The sequence below is a fragment of the Trachinotus anak genome, unplaced genomic scaffold, assembly GCF_046630095.1.
Source record: "Trachinotus anak isolate AG129_WGS33_773 ecotype Australia unplaced genomic scaffold, CSIRO_AGI_Tana_v1 ptg000003l, whole genome shotgun sequence".
NCBI lineage: Eukaryota > Metazoa > Chordata > Actinopteri > Carangiformes > Carangidae > Trachinotus > Trachinotus anak.
Window position 1 is genome coordinate 5,389,301 of NW_027273854.1, and position 24,920 is coordinate 5,414,220.

Genomic DNA, 24,920 nt, shown 5'->3' on the forward strand with positions numbered 1-24,920 from the left:
TGAAATTCATTTTAAAGTCAAGTTGACCTAGTTATGGTCCAGTCCTATAACGCTTCTAGAGGCCAAGTCTTGATCCAAATCTACTAATGGAAACTTGAGACATTGAAGCCCTGCACCTCAATGAGAGGGTCTGAGTCTGCAGCTGTAGCACATACTTCTTATTTTGACGAACAATTTAATGAAAAACATCACATATGTGACATTGCTATTGGAAAGTTTCATATTTGTATGGGAACATTCCGTTAAACTGTATTTGATTAAGCCCTCTATTATTTGCATTTTGGGTTGGTCATTGTGTGATATCTGTTGTTAACATTATTTACAGACAGACGATAAAATCAGTGAAATATGAGAGGAATTTCCTTGTGTGCACTGTTCGCCACAGAGGAATCTTGATATTTCTACTGTACAGCATTCAGTACAGGTTTCGATTAGTTCATAGTGACGTTTTGATATATTTATTTTCAGTCACACTATTGGCATGACTCTTCGGCAACGTCAACCAGTCTGTCCACCATTTTAGTACAAACTGTACAATCTCAACAATGGATTGCCATTAAATTTTGTATAGACATTCATGGTCCCAAGAGAATGAATCCCAGTGACTGTGATGATCTCAGCTTTTCCTCTAGTGTGACCACAAGGGTCACATTTGTGGTTTTTAGTGACAACTATCGTAGATGTTGCTAAGACCCCCATGGATGTATGAAGAGGAATGATGACACTACACATGGTGCCCAGAGGATGAGCCTACGGACCTGACCTTTCCTGTCGCAGGTCCATGGTTTTGCTTATTTTGTGAAATATCTCAACATCTTCCAGTGAGATGGCACAGCATTTTGTACAGACATGGTACCCAGCTGATGAATCCTAATAGGCTTGATGATCTCCTGACTTTTCTTCGAGCCTATCCCTGAGGTTGACTTTTTTTCATTTTGAGTGAAACGTCTCAATAACTGTTGGATGCATTGTCATGAATTTTTGTGCACACCTTTATGCCCCCCTCAGGATGAATTCTAGTAACTTTGGTGATCCTTTAACTTTTCATTCAGGTCACCATCGGGTCAAAATTTCAATTTGTCAAATATCTTGGTTACCTGCAAAGCTGGTGACATTCCCATCAATCTCGCATCAAGCTTTGTGTTAAGTGCTAATTAGCAAATGTTTGCTAACAAGCTAAACCAAGATGTTAAATATGGTAACATTACATGCTTAGCATCAGCATGTTAGCATTATCACATTATTATAGAAACACAAGCCTTAGCACTGGCGTACTGACATTACCGAGTTCAAACAGCTTTTGTTCAGACCTCTTCCATGTATGTGCAGTGTGACGGATGTTTGATCTGTTTAACCAAGGCCCACTGATCTTTGGACAAAGACAATCACTGAAATGTCAAAAAAAATAATTAGCCTATTTGTTTTCCTCAATTATCAAATGTACAGTAAGCTACTGCAAACATAGCACTGCGGTTAAAGGTGGTGCCCCCTCAGAGTTTTGGAGTGGTGACTGTTGTTTGTTGTTTTCCTGGTCAAAGATGATATTGCCATCAAGTTTTAATAATCCCAGTGATTTACATTATGAGACTCACATTTGCCTTTTCAATGAGCCTTGTTTCCTTGTAACATAAAATATGCTTATGATTTTTTTTGTGTATCCTTATGAATGTATTTGTCATGAAGCCCGGGACTGATGTCATGCTGCCCTGCCCAGTGGTCCTTGAGCAAGACACTTATTTGCTCTGCTGAAAATAGCCCTTTCTTGAAGTGGCTTTCTTCTTGTCTCTCATGTTGGTGACAGGTTTACAGTAAAGCTCTCGTCCCTGGGGGGAGGCAGTAATGATGAGTGACAGCAGAGCCGGTCCAATCAGAGGAGGGACTAAAGCCTTTAATGCCGTCTGAGGCTGGAGCTCCCAGTGTGAACCACCTGCAGCGGCCCGGTGGACGCACATTCCCCGTCGCACCGTCACAGGACCGGGGCTTTATAAACCGGCTGCCTCTCAGAGGAAGCGGACACCTGAAGCATGTTTCTCCACGGTCTGCGGGTCGTGTTCCTCCTGGCAGCTGTCGCCAAAGGTGAGTGGAGTTTACGCGGTTTGCCTTACAGAAACCCACGCTGTTAATAACTGTGCTTTTCTGCCCACACACCACGCACTGTACCGGGAAATGTGAGCTGAAGCCTGGAAATACACTGTCAGCTTTATTTTGACTGCTTTACCTGTGGGTAACACACAGTACATTTTAGTTTAAGCTTAAACACATCCTGACAAGCTCCTTTACTTTCACTATAAAATACTCCATTATAGGACGAATGTTACTAAAGAAAAAGTACAGATTTTTTATTTTTAATCAGCAAAAGTCTAACTCAAAAGTTTAAAAGTAGTATTGTTCGTTATACGGGAAAATTAACCATATTTCATATGATTATTATTATACTAATAGAATATTAGTATAGATTAGTATAGCATTTCTATTGTTTCTCTAGTTGCTCGAGGTGGAGCTAATTGGGACAATTGTTGGGTATTTTACAACAACAATACATCATATTTTATCATTTCATCATATGTATTTTATCTCAGATTTGGCAAACTGCATGCAGATCCCTGTATCTTAAATCTTGGCCCACAACTCAAGAGCATATCCTTAAGTTTAGTCCATATGATATGAATATATGTATAAATTTGGGTAGTTTTTCCTGCAAATAACATACCTATAATATGGAAGTTAAAATAAGATATTTTACTAGAACTTTATTCACTGGCAAAAAGCCTCCTCTTGCCATATATTTATATACACTATCCATATGTGTTATCTGGTTTAACATTTTTGACATCATTATAATTGAAAAAAAAATAAATAAATAAAACAAACTTTGTCAGCGATATTATAATATAACTCCCACAAACTTCTAAGAAATGGAAAGGCATTCAGTGCCTGATATTAACATACTGTATATTATCAAATAAGAACTAAAGACCTAGAAAATGTAATTACATTAACAAATAATTGATATAAGGGTCAAAAGTATCATGGGCACCCAAAAAAGAAACACAATAGTCGTGTAACTCATAGAAAAAGGTAGGGAAACATATCCAGCAGCTATTGTTTATCCTCTGCCTTACAGAAAAGACGATTTGGAGATGTCTTATTTCATTTATTCAAGTTTTTAAAGACAAATACATGTTTTCTTCTTCTATTCTCACCACACATTCATGGGGGGGGGGTCCTATATAGTCTCTAACCCTGACTCACTGCTGCTTCAGAGTGAGTCAAAGCTCTCTGGGGGGTGGACAGATGCCAGCGAGGAGGCATCGGTCAAACAACAGCCAGCTCCCTGAAGTGCAGCACACTCCACATACAAAGTTTACTGTGTGTGTGTGTGTGTGTGCATAAGTGGACCCCCTCCACTGTGTGGTGAAGCTGCCTCAGGAATTTTGCTGAACTCTCCGCTGTACACTGCGTCGCTGAGCTTAGTGGCAGTTAAATCCATTGGTCACCCTTTGTATTATTTTGGCTCGTTCTCTGTTCTCTGCATCTCTGTGCATAAGGGAAGACTGAGAGTTGGTCATGTCACTGTCATGTGCTGGAGCCTCTCTGGAAGCCTGCAGGCTGTTTGTATGTTTCCCCTCCTGTCATGTGTCCACTTGTATTAAAAACACAGAGTTAGAGCTAGACAGAGAAAGGCTGGGAGGTGATGGAGGCTCCATGACTGAGTGTGTCTAAAGTAGCAGTAAAGATTAAAAGACCTCTTGAGGGTCGTGATCTTCCTGCCTTGAGTCTGGCGCCACATTTTCTTGTGTCCCCTGCAAGAAATCTTCCGGAGAGAAAGGAGCAGAGCACATTAATCGCCTGAGTCTCTTCCCTCTCCTTTCTCTGCTACTGCCTTCCCTCACACCACATACAGTTGTCACATCTCCTCCACATGTCATGTCTTGCTGGCTAGTCATCATCAGGTCATTACCAGACCATGCAAGATCTGGCATGGAGTTAACAGGCGGTTGTAGGCATGAGAAGGGAGTCAGACTCATACAGGGGCCATTATCAATTAATCAGATTATTATTGTTTCTTTGTTAATTTCTTAGTCTACCAAATGTTAAAAAGTGGTGAAAAAATAGTGTTCATGATTTCACAGAAGCCACGGTAATGTCTTCAGTTTTCTTATTTTGTCTGACTAGCAATCTAAAACCTGAAGTTGTTCAATTTACTGCTACATATGGCAATGAAAAACTGCACATTGTCACATTCAGAGACTGGAGCCAGAGACTATTTGGCATTTTTGCTTTAAATGACTAAAATGACTCTAGCTCTAAACTCTTCATACACCCTCTTTTGGTTGGATTGCAACAGCGAGGCCAGCACAATGACTGCTGACTGACTGAGTGATGGAGTTACTCCATTGGTCAGCTGAAAGCTGTGTGACTGAGTGGTAAGTGTTGGAGACTCAGCACCTTTGTCACCGGACTTAATAACTTGTCAGACCCCTGTAGCAAAACAGGACCTAGAAACAAATCTAGATCTTTTGCACAAATCTTAGCCACTTTCTGTAGAAGAGAGTCGCCAGTAGCCTGCTGTCCCATGAGTGCAAGGTCGTAAGTAAAGATAAGCAAAATCACAACACAGTCTTTGTCTCTAACTTATGTGTTTGGTCATTTTGTCAGTGTTGTGGTTGTAAAATCAGGATTTTTAGCAGCAGCTGAGCAGCAGCTTGGAAAAGGCTTGGAAGTGACTACCGGATAGCATAGGCTGCGTTTCAGTCACTGTTACTTGTTCCATTGTCTGACAACATAAATATATAAATGAGAGCAGCTTTATTGGAAATTCAGATGTATCAAAGCACTCTGTATGTGAGCAGAGGGAGTAGCAGAGAGGCAAACTGATAAGGGGCTGAAACCATCTGACACTAGGTTTTGACCTGGTTGTGTTTAGTCATTATTCTGTTATCAGTGGGAAAAGTACATGAGGAGCTCAGTTTCAGTGAACAGCAGTGTTTGTTTGTGTGCTACTCAGTTCCTCCTCAGCGTGTTTCTCTTTGATATTGATAATCGATTTCATCTTCCTCATTTGACGCCCTCCCATCTGCCGGCACATATTGTTTTCACATCCACTTTTCATGCAGACTTGTTGCTGTTTTCTCTGCCGTTTCTTCCTCTGTCTTTTCTCCCTCTGTCCCTGCTCTATCCTGTTGGATTAGACCTGCTCCGGGGCAGTAAATCTCACTCTGTAATTGGAAAGCATGTGCTGGCGGAGCTTTAATTGGATATGATATGTGCAGAGGCCCTGCGAGTGAGCTCCTGCTCCAGGGAGCCATCTGTTACCTCCGAGTTACAGTATAAGGGCTGTGTTTGCTCAGATACAGAGAGCTCATTTCTGTCTGCCTCCTCCTATTAAGGACGCTCCTTAAATTGGAAACCGTCAGATGAAAGAGGAACCAAAGAAACGGACCCACAGTATGACATACAATAGAGACTGAAATAAGATATTTACCTTCTTTTAATTTGTCTGCCGTCCTACTCTGTGTCTGTCTGTGCAGTAGGAACTGTTAAACAACCGTGCCTTTTTCCCCTGTGCTGAGATTGTGAGTGTTTGTGTAGGGCTGCACATATGTGTGACAGGCATCACGTCTGTCTCGTCAGCAGCAGGAAGAGCCACAGCCCGGGCCAAGATGAAGTTTATGTGACAGTCCAGATGGAAAGGGGCAAAATCCTAGATGACAGAGAGTTGGAGCTTTAATTTTGCTCAGTCATCTTTATAACTTATCTGTTAATGATATTCACCATTGTGTATCACTTTACAGTGATTAGATGAATAAAGCCAGTTAATCAGTGTTCAAATGTGAATATTTCCTGGTTTTCCAGATAAACCGAAAAGACTGATTTATAAAGAAGAGATTCAGCGAAGAAATTTATAACGGAATCAATTGTTAGATAATAGTTTTCAGAGGTATTGTATAATGGAAATCTGATTCGCACTCTCAAGTGAATATTTCCAAGTAAACCATGATTAAAAAATGATCCGTTAATAAGTGAAAAATAAGTTTGTGTTGACGTTGACATTGTTACTAACATCAGTAGTTTTAACAAAACAAAGTAGTTTTGACCATGTTATCTAGCGCTACACATCCACCATATGAGGCATGTTGTGTCCTCTGATCAGGACTGTTGACATGAGACGCTCAGCAGGATGATGGACTGTTGGTTGATGAAAATAAAAGCTTCCTGTCTGTCCTGTGAGGTCCCCCTGATCCCCCCCCCGACCCCCCCCCCCCCCCCCCCCCCCCCCCCCCCCCCAGTGAACCGACGTTAGCTATGCCGCTTTGATGTGCCAGCCCGCGGGCCAGGTTTCCCCTCAGCAATGGACGCTGAAGGAAACCGACCTGTTTGTAATGCAGGGATGGGCACCTTTAAATATCAGGGGGTCATAAAGCAGTATGTTAGAAATGCTCACTCTCATTAGCCGGCGAGGGGACGCAAAATGTGACCAGTAATTAGCACAGAGCTGTAGTCCAGTACGCCTCCAGCATTCTCCTCTTTGATCAGCTTGTTTCAGATGTCATAATACATGATTTCACTCACACACACACATCACTATAGGTCAGCTCTCCACATGACTCCTCTGTCTCCTAATGAGATCCTGCCTTATGCCTCAGGCTCTTCCTGACTGTTGGGTCACAACCTGTCAGTTCACCTCCTGCTCTGTGTGCATTCTTCAATCAGGTCCGTCCTTGCAGTGCTGCTCTCTGTGATAGAGAACTATTACAGGAACGTGCTCACAAGCTGAAAATATTTCTCGGCAGCATTGAGAAACGAGAAGATTCTTTCCCTGCAGGATTCCCTCTGGGAATAAGGATCCCCTGTCCACGTTGTGTCTTCAATACAGACAAGGATTTATTCCTGGAGAGTGGCAGCGTGGACAGGAAGTTGAGGATGTGGGTGGGGGGGACTGGATCTGACAGTCACTTCATGAGCAGGTTCTTTACAGCAGTGCTGTGTCACATGAATAGATATCCCCTGAAGTGAAGGGCTGAGCTGAAAGAAAAGCATGCAGTCAAGCTCTCTCTGTGTTTCTGTTACCATTAGTGATTTAAAGTGAGGCAAAGGTTTGACAGCTGGAGACAGATGTCTCCTTGGCAACAGATACACTGCACTTGTTTGATTTCTACGAGAGGGGGAAAGATAGAGATGGAGAGGCGTGGCAGCTTCATTACAGTGATAGTTTGTCAAATTGAGTAGCAGGTGTTCTTACTCGAGAAGGACCTAAGGAATAGCTCCCAGTAGGCAAAGCCGGACCTTCTTATCCATATCCTCCTGAGTGTGTGTTCGCAGGCCGACCTTAGACCCATTTGTAACCCTGCCTGACCCAGTCATCTCTTTTGTGTCTGCAGGGGATTATCCGGCTGTAGGTTAAATCCTTAGAGACAAGGCTCTGAGTTAGACGTGCAACGTAGAGCGTGCTCTTAATTATTTCACTGTTTCAAACGTATTACACTAACTCTCTGTCTGTTTACATTTTTTTTATGAGTTTAATAAACTTTTCTCTCGTGAAGGTTACGATCCCCTGGGACCTACAAGCTGTACTAGCTCTGTCAAAGTCAAAAAACAAAGGCGTTGGGCTGCTAGCAATCTAAACATGTAGTTAAAGAAATGCTGTGGTCTGTGGGTAAGCCTAAACACACATTGTTGCAGCTATTGTTGTGTCGATCTTTAACTAGGGCGCCATGGATGCTCTGTGAAACTTCGTCACAGTTGATTCTGTGCACTTCATTTATGGCTGACATTTCCAAGTAAATGGAAACAAAGAAGCAGCACTGGACTTTAAAGGTGGAAGCAAACATTTGTGAAAATGGCAGTGGAATGAGAGTGTTGAGTGTTTATGTAAACATGCACATGCACATTTTTGTCTATTACAAATACCCCTTTGTCCATCACTTCCCCCTGTGGCCATAAATAGAGTCTAGGTTTTTGAGATGAGACCATAACATTCTTTCTGTGTCTTTATCTGGATTATTTATGACGTGTAGGAGCCTTTGATCAATACAACATTTTCATTGTCTCAGCATAATCAAACCATAATTACTGCTTGTGAAGGCTACATGGAAAAACTTGAGCCTTTTACAAGGTCATTATAGAAGTGTGTAATTGTAAATTGCCCTGAATGAATGAATCGGAATTTGCATGTAGATGAATCACAAGAATGTAGGGAATTTAAGAAATGTTATCACACACAAAACCTCTCAAGTTTGTTTTCCATTAGAGGGGCAGTGCTCACGATATAAGGAATAATTTTCTAATTCTTAGCACAAGGTGATAAGGGTGACAGTAGTTTACTACTTAGGACCTTTAAAGTGGTAACAAAGATTTCATAAATCATCACTGTGGGATGTTATGGCTATCCAATCTGGGATTAATTTAGCTACACATCATTGCCACATCAAGAACCAATGTAACCAATGGGTTTACCAAATATAAACTTACAGATTTATAGTTCATGAGGCCTTTATGAACCATGAGGCTGTCAATCAAATGTTAGAGTTAGTGAGGCTAATATAGCAACATTTTGAATAAACGATTAAATTGAGACTAGTTCTTAAATTAGCCATTAAACACATTAAATTAGAAGAATGTAATTCAGTATCAAGAGCTTTGCGTCATACACCTGCATTTTTCTATGTAGCTTATTGTTTGAGAGATATTTAGCGATAGCAAGCAAAACTAGCAGCTTTGTTAGCTTAGCCTTAGGCACAGAGTTACTTTATTAGCTAAATGCTAATGTCGACAAGCTAACATTCTCACGATGACAATGCTAACATGTTGATGTTTAGCAGGTCACCATCTAAGTGTGTTAGCAGGCTAACATTTGCCAATTTGCACTAAACATAAAGTGCAGCTGAGGATGATGGGAAGTTTTACAAGTTTAAACAGAAAATCTGACCTGATGATGGTGCTAAATAAAAAGCCAGGAAATCAACAAAGTGATTACAGTTCATTCTGATGGGGATACCTGCACCAAATTTAATGACTATATGTGCAATATTTCAACATCTTAGTTTAGCGTGTTAGCAGGCTCCTTTTGGGCTAATTAGCACTAAGCACAAAATAAAGCTGAGGCTAGTTGGGGAAAAATCAAATTTTCTGGTAAGTGAGATAAGAATGCTGTATCTACTCACTGCATTAATTTTGACAGGAAGATTTAGTTTACATCCTTTACCTGCTACTTATTTTTAACTGACTGTCCAAAATTATGATTAATTTGGGTGTATCAGTCAAGACACAGGGATAGACTGGGACACTGTAAACTTTCCATTCAGACAATTATGTGGAGACTAAAGACGTTGATAAGAAAGTGGTTTCTCAACACACAACACAGCTGATAAGGCTCTTTGACTGATTTTATGTGTCCACACCAGTCGAGTAAATATGACTCTCAACCTCTGCCCTGCAGCATTAGTTGTATGTTGAATGATGTGTTACAAACTGTACTTTTATTATGGACTTATTATCGACTTCCCCTATCTCCTGGCACTAGCTCACTGGCACCCAGCTACCGTCGCTGGCCAGGTCACACATGCCTAATCTACAGAATGGAGTGTAAACTGAAACTGGCTGCCCAGTCTGAATAAAGCAATAGGAATCTGAAAAATGGCAAAGATATGATGATTTTTGTTCAAAACAGATAAAACTTGTGCCCGTGAGGTTTTAATAGAATGCAAAGTATGCACACATAAAGTGCACAGTGAAATCCTTAACCTTCAGTTCACTCGTTCATGGGTACACACAAGTCCTTGCAAATGATACAGAGGAAAATGTAACACACAGGGCTAATCAAAGCAGGGTCAGCTAAGAGGTTTTTCATTAATCTTGATCTCTGGTCATCCAGTAAGATTAGTCCGTTGCCCTTAAGTCTTAATCTTGATGAGCCAGTCACAAAATGATTCATGTGTGTTTCACAGCAATGATCTCATGCTATGCTGCTTCACATATAGACGCCTACCTCTGCCACTCCTTTACTTTATGACCATCGAAACTGTCATCTGAGACTATATGTTTTCACATCTTTCGTTACTTACTCATGTATCATTGTTGCTTGCTTAATGTCTTATTCCACTGCCCTAATACAAGGTAGGTATCCATAAAAGTCTGCTGTCAGAGAGTGTGTGGAGCCTGTGGGTTTTTTTTTGTCTCTAAATGATTCTTGGTTACTAATTGATAAAGACATTAGGTCACACACAGAAAATAATCAAATCATGCTCAGGATCTGATATTAGTCTTGGTTTTCTCACTACTTCCTTGTGCAACTGAGATGACTTACTGGAGAAAACAGTTTGTGTAGGGCGTCCACCGGCTCATTGCATCATGTTCTATCTCTGGCTCCTCAAAAAGGGGCTTTGAATGTAATCATTCAATGCATACAGATGAGGAGTGGCGGTAAACAGGCTAAGCCATTATCAAAGACCTCCCACTGTTTGTAGCGCTCCTCAAGCTGCCCTGTGGCTTCCTCTGTTCCCCCATAAACACACAGAAGAGAGTGGGAGCAGGCTAAATGGGAACAGGCGTCATGGCAGCACACTGAACAAATAGGAGGAAAATGTTCCCTTTAAGGTGGTCAGATGAAGTTCTTGGCAGTTGTGACCAACACATCTTGGTGTTGTAAACAGCAGTCACTTACGGTTGCTCTTATCTGCTGAGTCACAGCTTTTGTCAACTTTTTACGCACTTAGGTTTTCAGTGTTTATTTAAGGCACAACCTTGTTGCCCTCTGTCATAAAGCCATAAAATGTGTCTTGAATGTGCATACTGAGCCATTATCCCTTTTACTCTTTTATAAAGTACTCTTTCCGAGAATGTCACATGATTAAAAAAATATGTCTAACACCAGATGCAAAATTTCAAATTCACATTTATTTTACTCACAGTATGTCAATATTGTCATACAGACCTCTCAAATTAATAGTTGATCTTCATGAAAATTAAAAATGAAGTGTTATTAAAAACCTACTCAAAAGACTAAAGCCAAGATCTGAGAAGCTGTTATGTTGAAAATTAAACACTAAAAGCAACAGTATCTTATTTGACATTATATTATGGGTATTTCCTTTGCATTCTAATTAGATTTTGAACACTGAGAACACTGAATATTCATACCTCCAATTAGCTGTGAATGTGAACATATGAAGTACAGTGACATGGAAATATATGCTAATTAAGTAATTACTTAGCCTTGCTAATTACATTGCATAATTATGATAATAAGCTGTGATGTGGACATTAGACAGCTTAAAGCTGCTATAATCAATATTTCTATGTGAACAATGGATCAAATCAGGACTACACTCTACGAACCCACAGGAAATGATCACCTCCTCAGTTTTAGCTCGTTGTTTTGATTAACTCTCACTGCTCTCAACAGGGTTTCCAGCTGCAACAGGCAGCCATTTTCAGTGAGTGAAAAAGCTCTGATAAAGCCACTGTACACTACCTGCTTCACACCACATGGCAGGCCGATAAAGTTATTGACTAGTGAAGCATGTAGCAGCTAAAGATCAAGATCTATGTTGTTGTAAAGAAAAAAAAAGAAAAGAAGAGAATGGCTTATTTCTGTTGAAAACAAACACGACTTCAAAATGAATGCAGATGTTGCTGTGTTTGCTTGATGTGTAAATAGGCAAACGTTCACCATATTAACTTTAGAAGGTGATAATATGTCAGTGTTGTGCTGCCCCCAAGTGGTCATACATGCGGGTTTGAAGCCACAGGATTTTTATGTTATTGTTGAAAAATGAGACAGTCGTGTTGAATAAGGTGCAGTTATGTGTCGCTTCCAGCACAATTAGTGTGTCCTGTGTATATCGCTGTCTGCCACAGTGTGTTTTTTGATGCGACCACTGGGGGTTGCCAAAGTCAGAAATTTAAAATCATGACACGTAGCAACCTTATAGAGTAGCTTTTAAACACCAGGCTGAAAAGTTTTGCTGCCCTGTCTGGTAAAAGATTTCAAGCCTGTTTCACCTCTGACCACACCCAGCTTCTGTGATGGGTGTGGTCTCAAATGTGCTCTAATGTATCCTATAACCACACCCATCAGTGATGTCATGGGGTCTTAGAGTACACCTGTTCACCATTGCAGCAAGGTGAGAAGTCAAACCACTGGAGGTCAGCAAAAACAAGGTTTTTTGTAAAGTCTCTTTACATGCTTCTTTCTCTTTTGGCTGATGTCAGAGATTTGGACTCCCTGACATTTTAGTGGTGAGCTGATTATTTTTTGTACTTTTGACTCCTGAAGATCCAGCTCTTCAGAGAGCACCTTCTCTCCTAGCACTACATGACAAATCTACACTTAAAGAATCGTCACTAGCACTTATTGCTGCGCTAACACTTCTTATCGCACTTAACCTTGATTGTTCCCCTTTCTGTAAGTCACTTTGGATAAAAGCGCCTGCTAAATGACTAAATGACTAAATGACTACTTTTGTTTTGACCGTAGGAATGACAGAGGATAATGTCACCACCAATGGATACAGCAATGAGACATCCACCACTCCTACAGCCTTTTACACAACTGTAACAGCAAGCTCAAATTCAAGCAGCAACACAACCAGCAGTTCTTCATCATCATCACCATTAACTACAGAGCACTTCACAGCTTCAGCTACATCTGGAGAAAATGCCACGACTAACTATACAACTGTGAAACCATCCATCACCCATGGAGAGACCACTTTCTCCGACTGGACCACTACACAAACAGTCAACAGCACCATAACTGATCCATCAGCTCCACCCACTCCTGCAACACCGTCCACTTCAAGCCCAGAGACAAGCCATCCCACCAACACTAGTGAGACTACAGACACAACCACCACGTCTGCTCCAGGTCACACACAGACCAGCAATCACACATCAGCTACAAGTGCACCAATCACACAAACCAACAACGACACAACTACAACTACACCAATCACACACACCAACAACGATACAACGACTACATCGATCACACACACCAACAACGACACAACTATGAGTGCACCGATCACACACACCAACAACGACACAACTACGAGTGCACCGATCACACATACCAACAATGACACAACTACAAGTGCACCAATCACACACACCAACAATGACACAACTACGAGTGCACCGATCACACACACCAACGACACAATTACGAGTGCACCAATCACACATATCAACAATGACACAACTACAAGTGCACCGATCACACACACCAACAACGACACAACAGTGAGTGCATCGATCACACAAACCAACAACGACACAACTATGAGTGCACCAATCACACACACCAACAACGACACAACTACAAGTGCGCCGATCACACAAACCAACAACGACACAACTGTGAGTGCGCCGATCACACACACCAACAACGACACAACTACGAGTGCACCGATCACACACACCAACAACGACACAACTGTGAGTGCGCCGATCACACACACCAACAACGACACAACTACGAGTGCACCGGTCACACACACCAACAACGACACAACTACGAGTGCGCCAATCACAAACACCAACAACGACACATCTACAAGTGCGCCGATCACACACACCAACGACACAACTGCGAGTGCGCCGATCACACACACCAACAACGACACAACTGTGAGTGCGCCGATCACACAAACCAACAACGACACAACTACGAGTGCACCGATCACACACACCAACAACGACACAACTGTGAGTGCACCGATCACACAAACCAACAACACAACTACGAGTGCACCGATCACACACACCAACAACAACACAACTGTGAGTGCGCCAATCACACAAACCAACAACGACACAACTGTGAGTGCGCCGATCACACACACCAACAACGACACAACTACAAGTGCGCCGATCACAAACACCAACAACGACACAACTACGAGTGCGCCGATCACAAACACCAACAACGACACAACTACGAGTGCGCCGATCACACACACCAACAACGACACAACTACGAGTGCGCCGATCACACACACCAACAACGACACAACTACGAGTGCGCCGATCACACAAACTAACGACACAACTGTAAGTGCGCCGATCACAAACACCAACAACGACACAACTACGAGTGCACCGATCACACACACCAACAACGACACAACTACGAGTGCACCGATCACACACACCAACGACACAACTACAAGTGCGCCGATCACACACACCAACAACGACACAACTACGAGTGCGCCGATCACACAAACCAACAACGACACAACTACGAGTGCACCGATCACACACACTAGTAACAGCACAACTACTATTGCAGCCACGACACAGTCAAACATCACAACAGCTCCAACTTCAGCAACCACACAAAGCAGCAACAGCACAACAACTTCAAATCCTGTAACACCAGATAACGCTACAGCTGTACTAACTACAACTACACCCACAAACGCTACCAGCACCTCTCCTGAGACTCCTGCATCCACTCCCACAACCTCTGCCTCCACCATCAGCACAACACTAACAGCTGGACCCCCATCCTCTTCACCTGCTTTCAACTCCACCTCCAGCTCCGTCCCTTCAAACACCTCCCCAGGCAATAGCACTGCACCCCCCACTGGAAATACCACCACCCTTAGTCCCACAACAACAACCCCAGGAGGTAGGACTAACAGCGTGATGAGCGCTGATGTGTGTTCTTGCAAACTATTACTATAACATGCAGGTGAGACAGAAACCTGAGGTAAAGCTGCACAGTTCACAAGTGGGAGTCCATCATGTCACATTTATTTATTAAATTTACATTGTTTTGAAAACTCCTCCATGTAAATTTATTTTAAGAAAGCTCTCAGACCAAACATCTGAAAAGAAATGTTTTTCACAGCATCCATGTTTACTTGTTGTTTGCCTTTGGAGTTTGATTTTCCACCACATTAGCCCCTGAATTCAGCTTTTTATGGCACATGATTGTGTTTACTAGCTGTCAGAGATTTGTTATTTTTAAAAGAGTACCAGCTGTCAAATTACTACACAAATATAAATTATGTAAAAATATGTAAATGAATTAAAAGTTTCAAGTTCCTCCAACTCCCTTTGTGTAAACTGAACCCAGTAATGGATGCTGTGCTCTTTCAACATTGTCTGCAGTATTGTAAACTATGTGTGATTTGTAGCTAATGGGCAATAGCATGAAACACCTCCACTGTGGACTTTTCCCTCCATAAAATAATTTGAAATTTAGGTGAATAATAATCATTTTCATCTGATAATTTTGCCTTTTGCAACTTTATACATTGATTTTTACTAAACTCTACCAGCTGTATTGATGTTGTTAGTGCTGTCTGTTTAAATGTTATTTTGTCCTGGTACAGTGACCAGCAACACTACACAAATCACCACATTGACCCTATCAACTGAACCAGTTACTGGCAATGCTACAACCTCACCCACCACCAGCAGCACTGGTACCACCACTACTGTCACCACCCTGCAGCCAACAGAGATGACCACCGACAACTCCACCACAGCAGCCCCACCCATCCCCACCCCGAGTCCAGTCATTGGTCAGTAACTTTCTTTGAACATAGTCCCAGTTTTACCCCAACCAAACACTCCCACAGATGATTTTATGAATCCACTCAGTCAGAAAAATGGAACTGATGAATAAAATAGCTACTGAATAAAAGAATGCAATCCTGCATAGAATTGATTGCTTTCATGTATTTTGTGCTGAAATGTTTTAGATTTGTGTCACTGAAAGTTAAAGCAGCTATAATCTATATTTTTAAAATAACAGTGTATCACATGACAATGTGATGTGAATTTATGGACCTTTATAACAAGTTTTAGCTCATTGTTTCGCTGTTTACCCACAGGTTTGCTGATTTGGTTCAGTCTCACCGCACTCGTGTTGTTTTCAGCCCCTTTTTTTTTTAAAAAAGCTCCAAAAAGCAGATAGCAGATAGCAAAGGGAGATAGCGACAGGCTGGTAAACATTTAGCAGCTAAAAAGCTGGATATTCCTCACAAGTAGAGACCAGAAACAAGAGTAGAGGCTGGACTTCCATTCATCAGGTGGCCAGAAACACAACTCAGAATAAATGATGGTGTTGCTAAGTTAAGTTCACCATATAAAGAGTGATATGTCAGTGTTCTGTTAATAACTTGTTTCCACTGCTCCCAGTTGGCCAACAAAATTGTTACTGCAGGTTTAACAAGTTCAGTTCACGTAAGAAAAAAAAAATCTGATTGTCAGTTGTTTAACACATCATTTGTCCTCATTCTCTCATCAGTGTGCCCTTTCGTCCCGTGCCCAAGTGAAAGCGTCTGTCTTAATGGCACGTGTCAGTGTATCTCTGGTAGCTTCCTGCAGAATGGCTTCTGTGAACCCGGTAAGAATGACATTTAATGTGTGGCTCGATGATGAGATCATAATGGGATGCTGGCAATGAAAACTTTGCTGAAAGGCCTTTTTTTGTCTTCACTCAGCCCAAGTGTTCCCAGGCCAGCTTCATTTGACCTCCTTGACGTTTCAACCTGAAATGAGCAACAGGTCCTCGACGATATTCCAGATGACGGCGGCTAGCATCTCAGCAGCGGTAGGTAGCTCACAAAGCATGTTGAGTTGGCACAATAAATACCCCTCTTTCAGTCATTAAACCTCATGTTTATCCTGTTTCATAGCTCAGAGATGCCCTCAAAAATCAGCAGGGGTATATACGATCTGATGTTGTGCAACTTCAGTGAGTACTTTCTCTTTCTCCTGCTGCACAAACACATTATGCCACAGTTTACAAGATCTCTTAGCTCTTTTGGTGCCTCTCTATAATCCTCTAGACCAGGAAGTGTGCAAGCAACTGTGAATAACATCTTTGAAAACACCAACGCCACTCAAGACTCTGTTGATCAAGCCATTACTGAGGCTATAGCCAACTCAGCGAGCTCCAGTGGAATTTTGATTAATGCTACATTCACAGGTATGTGCTGCTAGTATATTCATGGGAAGTGTAGTTTGATTTTAGAGGGGAACCTGACATTTATGAGCCACAGGTTATAATACATTATTTCAAGAGGGTTTTTTCTCACATGTTCTTTATATGTCTTTTGTCATAGTTAAAAACGTGTGTGAACAGGAGCCATTAGCTTGCGATCTCGCCACCACAACATGCAAGAATGTGAATGGCCTTCCTGTGTGTTCCTGTAGAGAGGGCTACATCTCCAACATATACTCAAGCAAACTCTGCAGAGGTAAAATCGAGTGTTAAATATTCTTTATTTATGTCCTTTATCAAGACTAGTGTTTGAGTAATGCTCTAGTATTTATGTCATGCCTTTTATATTTGATTTATTTGAATTCTTTATTGTGCTCTGCTGCTATAAGCTCAGACACCCCACAGCGTCTGAGAACATGCCTGACTGAAAATTTCCCAGCTGAGCTACATTCAAGAGAACTGTAACAAAAACGTCTTATCCCCGCTGAAATACTTGACTGTGAGAGTGAGGGGGAGAAACAACAGGGAGCAAGACTCCGAGACAAGGTCAAGAGCTGTAGCCTTTTCTCCAGGCCGACCTTGACCCTTACTTCATTTATCTCTTAAATTTATTTCTTTTTAACGGGGTTGTTTCCCTGGTAACAAGTGGAAGAATCACAGCTTTCTCTCTGTGTGGACGGTTGTGACCAAGGAGATCAGCTGTAGGAAGAACTAATAAAGAATAAGACCTTCAGCTTCAGACATTATGCTGCATATAGTTCCCTTTCCCAGAACAAACATAATACGCTGTCATGTGCTTGTTTGAAAAGGTCATCATGCTGACTCCATATGAAGAGGCTCCTATTGTGCTCGTGCGTTTTCACCTTATGTGTAATCAGCCATACAGTACTTCTCCATGTACCGTGACTGAGTCTGAAATTGTAGCTTGTTATGTTCTCGTTTCTGTCTCTGGGTGCGTGACGTTTGTTTGTCTACTTGTTTCAGTCATTGTGTTTCTTTCTCTAGCTTGTCCGGTCGGGCAGATGGCAGTGGGAGACACGTGCCAACCGTGAGTACACACATTTTGATTTTGGTTCAGAGGGTAAGTTTTGCATGTCAGCTGTGAGTGAGGTGTCTGTGTATTACTGTGTGTGTCTGTGGGAAAAGGTGAAGTGAAGTTAGTGGCTTCCCCCCTTGAACTCTGCCACAGGTCAGCCATGAAAAATGAATCTCATTGTGTTGAACTGCTCTGTTTTTCTTTCAGTTGTGCATTTGGATACTCTGGCTTCAACTGCAATGACTGTGAGTAACAACACTACTTCAAAGGTGTGAAGCAGCAGGAGTAACACATATGTACAGAGTTGCTTAAAGTCATTATATGTCTTAAATTGTGTCTTTGCAGCGGCTCTGCTGGCAGTGGTGGTCATCTCCTGTGTGCTAGGAGGAATTCTCCTCATCCTGCTCCTGGCTTTGCTCATATACTGCTGCTGGTGAGAATATTATCAGTACCAGCCCTTGCTGATATACTGATAATGTAGTTTTTGCACCGCTATTGAGCTTTGAAGTACAGAGGAATAAGATACATCAGGCTTTGACTGCAAATATCATCTTTCATATTACTCTCTGTTGTCTCTACTTCAGCACGAGATGCTCAAAGAGCAAGCCAGACCCCAGCAGCAGTCCGTACTCATCAGGTGACTTAAACCAGCCCTGGCCCACAGGCATCACCCCCATCCCTCGTGCCACCACTAACTGGGACGCTCCTTCCTTAGAGATGACAGAAGGGGGCAGCACTGGAGCCTTGGTGGACAAAAACCATCAAACCAACGGCTTGGTGAGTTATCGCAGATGTTCAACTGTCGCCTCAGTCGTCTGAATGACACTAATCCTCAGACTCACAGTATTGCATTGTGTTGATCATCCACGGAATTAGCCCCCAATTTGTCCTGTGTTGTGCCACCATCTTGATCCAGGTTGAACGTGGTTATTAATGTGAAACCCACACTGTAAGCACAGATTTGATCATTTGCAGGGCAAAATACATCAAGCACTCACTGTAGTTCTGTAACCGTTGTTTCTATATCACCAGGTTTCAGTGTCTAGGTAAGACCTATTATATACTGAAATACAGTCTTTTAAATGCCTGTCTATCAAATGAAGCTCATTTTTAACCCTCAACAACTGGATGTATTATTGATCTGCAAATCAACAAATCTGTGCTGACGGGACACCTGACCATTCTGTATCACTTCAGAGGCAGAGTAGATGCTTTGAGGATATGTTTTCAACCCTGTGCACTCCAGTCTGTTTTAACCCAATCATTCAGAATGTACATGTAATACTAGCACGTAGCTCCCTCCCATGCTCCTGGCTTTGCCTGACTCCCAGTGTGTTGATTTAGGGGTTTCATCCGAAGCAGAAGGGATGGAGAAAGGTAAGGCACGGCTTTGCTTCTAGATTCTGATTTGCCTTGTTGCCCCCTACTGATAATTTAGACAGGCCACAGTGAGAATCATGCTGGTATGGTTTACGGGTGATGGGAACCTTCATGAGAGGTCTGTGATGTTGTGGAAAGCCACATGCTTTCATCTTCATGTTAAATCCAGTGAGTGACAGTTCAAAGAAACTCAGCTGATGCTAGTTTGGGGATAGTCATGAGTAGTTTTTCACTGCATGTTGGTGATTGTGGTTACTGTTGTTGTGTACTTGGCTTTTATGGGTGTTTGTGTGTGAAAGTGTGAAGTCCCCACATCTGAAAGAAGCTAATACACTGACTGCTTTCGCTGACCTTTCAGACGGGATCATACGATCTCAACCCAGACGGAATGAAGACCTTCAAAGGTAAAAATCCCTCCCGTTACTCCTACCTGGTTCAAGGCCACGAGAACCCTTACTTCTTACCAGGGGATGAGAAGAAAAACTGAAGAACATCTGCGAGCAGGGGGTGAAATTCACGAGAAACATTGGATCAAAAAGAGGTCACTGATTTGAAACTCTGCGACACAATTCTCAAGGAGAAACCAGGATGTTTATACATTTTTCAACTTGCTTGCTCAACAGCAAATCACAAAGAACATTTCTTAACTGGGAAACAGCCACCAAAGAGATTTATTCATGAGCAAGAACATTTTTTAAGTAAGATTTTGTGCATCATGTCGGTTCTTGCAGATTATAACCAGTAGATGTCGCTGTTGCTTGATTTAATCCATATGATTGTCCTTCCGTTTTTTTTTAAAGGTACATTTGACTTTTTTATGCTTTAAAGAAATCATTCCGTAGTCTTTTAATATGAAGCTTCTTATATTGCTGATTGCACTAAAGTGTGTGTTAAGTTTACCACCAGTTTTCCTCTGAAATCAAAAGTAAATTGAATGTGGGCTTTCTGGGGCTACTAGATATTTTTTAAAGGTATGATTATTTTTAAGAAAGTAAATCTTGAATGACTAAAGGGGCTGGATCCCTGGTTCGGGTTATTTTTTAAAGGGATTTCTATTGTAGCTGTCTAAAGCTTAGTACTTTCTGTATTTGTTCAAGCTGCACTTGCAAAATGTGCCTGTTATTATGGTCTGATGACAAATAGGAAACATTATGCAAAGCTGGTGAAGCCTGCCTCCTGGATGTGCCAATTATCAGTTGTATACATTTCTTCTTACATATATATATATATATATATATATTAATATTTATCCTTGTGTGTCTGAGACAGTGCACTGATTTTTAAGTGTGTAAAGTTTTTGTAAATAATTTTGGCAGAGAATGTGCGAGTGTGTGTATGCAATGGAAATAAATTACTTTAAATAAAACAGACTTGTGTCTGATCATTGATGGATGCAGTGAGTATAACAACTTTATTTAACTACTTAAACAACTTTATCACCCACTGATTCAAATGTTTGTGCCTTACTGAGTCTTTTACAGCTTATTTGTGTCATTAATCAAATGTAGAGTAGATGGAGGTGAATTCATACGATTTATTTTCTTAAAAGTGTGTGTAATTCTAAGTCAATCTAAATATCAGAATTGATCAAAGGACTAAGCCATAGCTTCACTGGCTCATTGCAGACTATGTAATATAGTTCTGTTTGATTTTATGGTGAAAGTGTTGGAGGAAGAAAAACTGCAGAAACTGAAGACGGGGTTCAGGCTCTGATCTACTTAAATATTAGGCCAAAAATCACTGTTTATTGACATCTTCTGTTGATTCATTGTGGTGTGTGACTTTTTGTTTTTGCTATTTTCATCTTTTTTTTTTTTTTTTTTAATTTTCCATCCTGTACTCATTTTATTGGAAGAATTGTTTTACAGTTGGGGCAGGGTGCATTCCCCTTTTTTTCAGTCAATCAAAATGTAATTAAATTATTTATTGTTTGTAGTTATTTTTGGGGCATTTTTGTCCCTTTATTTGACAGGACAGTGAAGATTGACAGGAAATGAAGGGACAGAGAGCAGGGGAATAATATACAGCAAAGAGTCTGGCCAGCCAGGAGTCAAACAGAGGACTCGCTGCTCATTGCATTTGTGCCCACGTGGTATGTGCCCTAACCACTCAGCTATTGGCAGCAGTGACTAGATATGATTACAGGTCGTTTAAACCATTATATGCAAAGGAACAGTGAGAGTTACTGTATCTGTGCTCTCAGATTTAATTTGCTGTATTGCTTTTGCAACACATCACTGAATAATATCTAAGTATTGGTGCACTTCATTATGCATTCAGCAGCAGCAAAAGGCTTTTGGGCCTAACTGCATGGCCACATGAATCACAGTGTTAATGGGATTATTCTTGGAGCCGGAGCTGATGTTGACTGTGTACTCCACCTAGAAATCCTCCATCTCCCTTCCCAGTGTGCAGCACTTTGTCACCCTGAGTGACTAGGTGTTAGAACGCCACAGAAGTTTTATGTTGGTGTTGGTTCAAACATGGCTGTGTTGCCGTGGCATTACAGTCCAAGACTCTGCTCCTCACAGGCTCTTAAAAACTGGGATTTAGTTTGCTGGGAGGCTAAATCTGGCTTTGCCAGGCCTTAATCTTGGGCACTGGGTCACTGGAACACACTGTTACTGACATACAGGGGGTACAAATCAAATGCATGTGTGGTGTGTTGGTTTATATTTGCATGTACAGAGTAAATGTGTATGCGTGTGTAACATCCTGATCTGTGGCTTAATATCAATTCAAGTTGCAGGGCTGGATTTGAACTCTCATCTGTCTGTGGGTAAGATTACACACATGAAGCAGCCACAGGGAGGAGGGAACGTGGTCTTTGACTTGTCTGCACTGAGGAAATCTGGCTCCAGCCACCACATCTGTGTCAGATTTGTCACTCCAGCATCACTTACACTTAGTAAAGGTTAGGAGTTTTAAAGCTCATTACCATCTCTAATGCTTCTCTATGTTCTGTGTTTGATCAAATCTCTCTGTGCCTGCAAATATTTACCATCAGTTTACTATGTATCATTTCTCAGTTTGGCTTGAGGCCTGCCGCCACTGTCATTGTTATAAGTGCAAATAATTTTCCTTTCAACCGGCCAAAATGTGCTGCACCTGTTCTTGTAGTCTAGAAGTTTATTACAATAATATATCAACACTAATATAAAAATTAAAATTCAAATATATTCACTGTGTGAGGAACTGAATTCCCCATTAACCTGACTTTTGTTCTACACATGTGCCTCATATTTTCTCCTTCGTCTGTCATGCACGCCTCTCACTGTTAGCCAAGGCCGTGCTTCTCGTCTGTGGAGGAATGCATCGTATTTTGTACCCATTACCAAGCCTGCCAAGTCCTGCCTCTGCTGCCTGCTGCAGCGCATCCCATCAGCCCACAGGCTCAGCTGACTGATCGATAGACCACTTAGCGGCCGTGAGCTACACATCCCAGTCATTTGACCCGCTGGAGCTGTGGGAATGGGCACACAATCAAATAAGCATCGAGCCACTGAGACAAATGTGCTGGACCGCCAACTTGAGGAACTTCCTCTTTACTGAGAGGCTGAAATACAGATACAGTGCTCTGCAGACCAGGCCTGTGTCAACTATTGCCTCACACTGATGGTGGGAAAGATGTGGCTCCATAATGAGCCACTGATTCTTTCTTCCATTGTAATAAAGAAACTGCACTAAAGCTAGACACAATTTGAGCTTCTTGTGTATTACAGTATTTTGAAAGTATGACTTTAAGTAAAAACAACCTTATACAACGTTTGATGAATGAAATAAGATTCAGAAAATTTTCAGTAAATTTTAAGGGCTTTTAACTGCACAGCGGTTTATTATGATCACAGACTGGATTTTACAGCTCTGAAAAATGATCATAGCGACAATTTTTTTATCTTTCGTTGTGATGATCACGAGGTAAACAGCAGAAACACTTGCATGTATTTGACGCAGCAATGATTGCTAAAAAAAAAGTTTTTCATGGCCTTTTAATGTGACGGACACACACTTAATACAGAGAAAACATGTCCCATGTGATGAGCTTCAGCTGTCAAGAACAACTCACCCTCTAATCTAATGTTGTATATTGTCATGTGTTTACCAAGTTAGTGGCTACCCGCAACATTAAATTTAATGAGACAAGTTTATTTCCAAACTCATAAAATAATAAATATCTTATCTGGGAAGTTATAGTGAAGGTGTGATGTTTAGCTGTGTGACATCACACAGACAGACTGCAGCATATGAAGCAGACTGAGGCAAAGATTAGAGACATTGTAACTGCAGCAGATGGAGACAATAGTTTGCAAACACTCAAGTTTACGATCCATGATGGCCAACAAAACAATCTGATAAATTCCTGCCAAAAGTCCCACAAAGGAAGCTGAAGCCACCTGCTCTGGTATTTTATTGCAGTGAATGAGCAGAAATCCTCCTCTCTTACTCTCGCTGGCTTTCTCTCTCTCTCCCTCCCTCCCTCTGTCTCTATTAAGTCACACAGAGGGCTGTAATTCGCTTTCACTAATGCAGCTCTGCAGCAGCCAGTGAAGTACATAAAATTATGAAACATTTCCCAGCATCCTTATAGGTCTCAGCCAACAGCTGCCAAAAAAAACCTCCTCAGGCCACCTTGGCCTTATACCTCCTTTATGGAATTATGGCCAGAGATATAATGGAGGTTAAAACCATTTAAACTCAGCTCCCTGACCATTTCTATTTACAAAAAGGGTTTCTGAAGAAATTTTCACGGCCAAATGAGACTTTATTTGATGTTTTACTGTGAGAAATGAAGATATGTGATAATATGTGATTCTTTTAAGCTGTAGTTATGTTTAAACTGGAGACAGTTTAAATACCTTTGAATTTCCTCTTATAAATTTCCACTTACTATACCCCCCCCCCCCCCCCCCATGTAACCATCTCTCTATCTTTCATTTAACCATCATAGCTTCTTCTTTCTTAAATGCTGTATCATGTTTCACTTTGCGGCAGAGGTGAGTTTAGAAACTGATGCACAGTTTGAAAGTCGTCACATGAAGAGAAATATTAAGATTCAAATTTAAAGATCTGATTCCCTCTGATAATAAATACATTGTTTATTTGCAACTATTTGCAATCATTTTGCATCTTTGCATTTGTTTTGCATTTTGTTTCCTTGTGGTAATTTACATCTTTGTGTTTGTTTTTGAGTTGCTTTTATGTTTCTGTTGCAGTCGCTTTAAGACTCTTTGGAGTGTTTTTTTTATCTCTGTGGTCACCTTGTGTTAATGTTGCATCTTTGTGGTAGTTTTTGTTTCTTTGCAGTCACTTTGTGGTGGTTTTTGTGTCTCTTTGTGGCCCTGCCTGACACTTGTATTAAATGTAAAATATCATCTTTTTAATCTAGTAAGAAACGCGCTAAATGTTTCCAAAAACTTTCAGTTTTCAATCACTTTTTTTTACAGCCTGATTTATTATGCTCCCATTTACCCTGTTGTGATCTCAGACAGAGGAGAGGAGAGAGCGTCGGAGGCCTTGGAGGAGCCAGCAGATAATGCA

General features: G+C 41.3%; 1 protein-coding gene across 3 annotated transcripts; it reads left to right on the top strand.

Annotated features, from left to right (window-relative positions):
- Positions 1–1,898: 1,898 nt before the first annotated feature.
- On the top strand, positions 1,899–20,748 carry LOC139612844 (uncharacterized). 3 transcript variants are annotated; one of them, XM_071468917.1, is made up of 14 exons: positions 1,899–2,076; positions 12,479–14,638; positions 15,348–15,539; positions 16,268–16,366; positions 16,464–16,573; positions 16,659–16,717; positions 16,812–16,951; positions 17,088–17,222; positions 17,972–18,014; positions 18,210–18,247; positions 18,348–18,435; positions 18,587–18,779; positions 19,347–19,379; positions 19,741–20,748. In XM_071468917.1, the coding sequence occupies exons 1-14, from the start codon at positions 2,025–2,027 to the stop codon at positions 19,867–19,869; spliced, it is 3,471 nt and encodes a 1,156-aa protein (XP_071325018.1). In that variant the 5' UTR covers positions 1,899–2,024; the 3' UTR covers positions 19,870–20,748. The 3 variants fall into 3 exon arrangements, with proteins under 3 accessions (XP_071325018.1, XP_071325027.1, XP_071325036.1); XM_071468935.1 differs by having other exon boundaries at positions 1,909–2,076; positions 12,479–12,832; XM_071468926.1 differs by lacking the exon at positions 19,347–19,379 and having other exon boundaries at positions 1,903–2,076.
- Positions 20,749–24,920: the final 4,172 nt, after the last annotated feature.